This window comes from Corvus brachyrhynchos, unplaced genomic scaffold (genome assembly GCF_000691975.1).
Source record: "Corvus brachyrhynchos isolate BGI_N302 unplaced genomic scaffold, ASM69197v1 scaffold1366, whole genome shotgun sequence".
Taxonomy (NCBI): domain Eukaryota; kingdom Metazoa; phylum Chordata; class Aves; order Passeriformes; family Corvidae; genus Corvus; species Corvus brachyrhynchos.
Genome location: NW_008238680.1, coordinates 2500 through 2930, shown reverse-complemented (window position 1 = coordinate 2930; position 431 = coordinate 2500). Strand labels below are relative to the sequence as shown.

The 431-nt window shown below is 59.6% G+C and overlaps 1 protein-coding gene across 1 annotated transcript in view; it reads right to left on the bottom strand.

Moving 5' to 3' along the window:
* CYHR1 (cysteine and histidine rich 1) overlaps nucleotides 1-431 on the bottom strand; it is a gene marked incomplete at its 5' end in the record, with an annotated part of 5747 nt that overhangs the window by 2820 nt on the left and 2496 nt on the right. The window contains one exon of the mRNA XM_008636698.2: nucleotides 138-349. Coding sequence (XP_008634920.1) covers nucleotides 138-349 — 212 coding nt within the window. The remainder of the gene's footprint in view (nucleotides 1-137; nucleotides 350-431) is intronic.

Genomic DNA, 431 nt, shown 5'->3' with positions numbered 1-431 from the left:
GCTTTCCCCCTTCCTCCCAGATTTTCCAGTCTCCTTTCCCACTTCTTCCCCATTTTCCCCCCTCTTCTCCCCCCTTCCCTCCCCCATCCTCGCCGGGGCATTTTCGGCAATTCCCGGCTTTTCGCCTCGCTCCGTACCCGTGTATCCGATTTTCTCGAAGCTGAGCAGGCTGAAGATGCTGTTGTAGAGCTGCATCTCCTTCTTGCGCGTTTGGTCCATCTCATCCAGGATGTCCATGAGCTCGTTGCCGGTTTTCGTGGGATGCGTGCACTCGGATTCGTGCACGGAGAGCTCGTGGAAAGGGCCCTGCCAGGGGCAGCCGATGCGCTTGTACTTGCACTGCGTCACCCTGCGGGGAAATCCGGGAACGCTGGGAAAAAGCGGGAAGAGCCGGAGCGCTGGGATTGGAGGGGGAGGGGAATCCGGGGAAA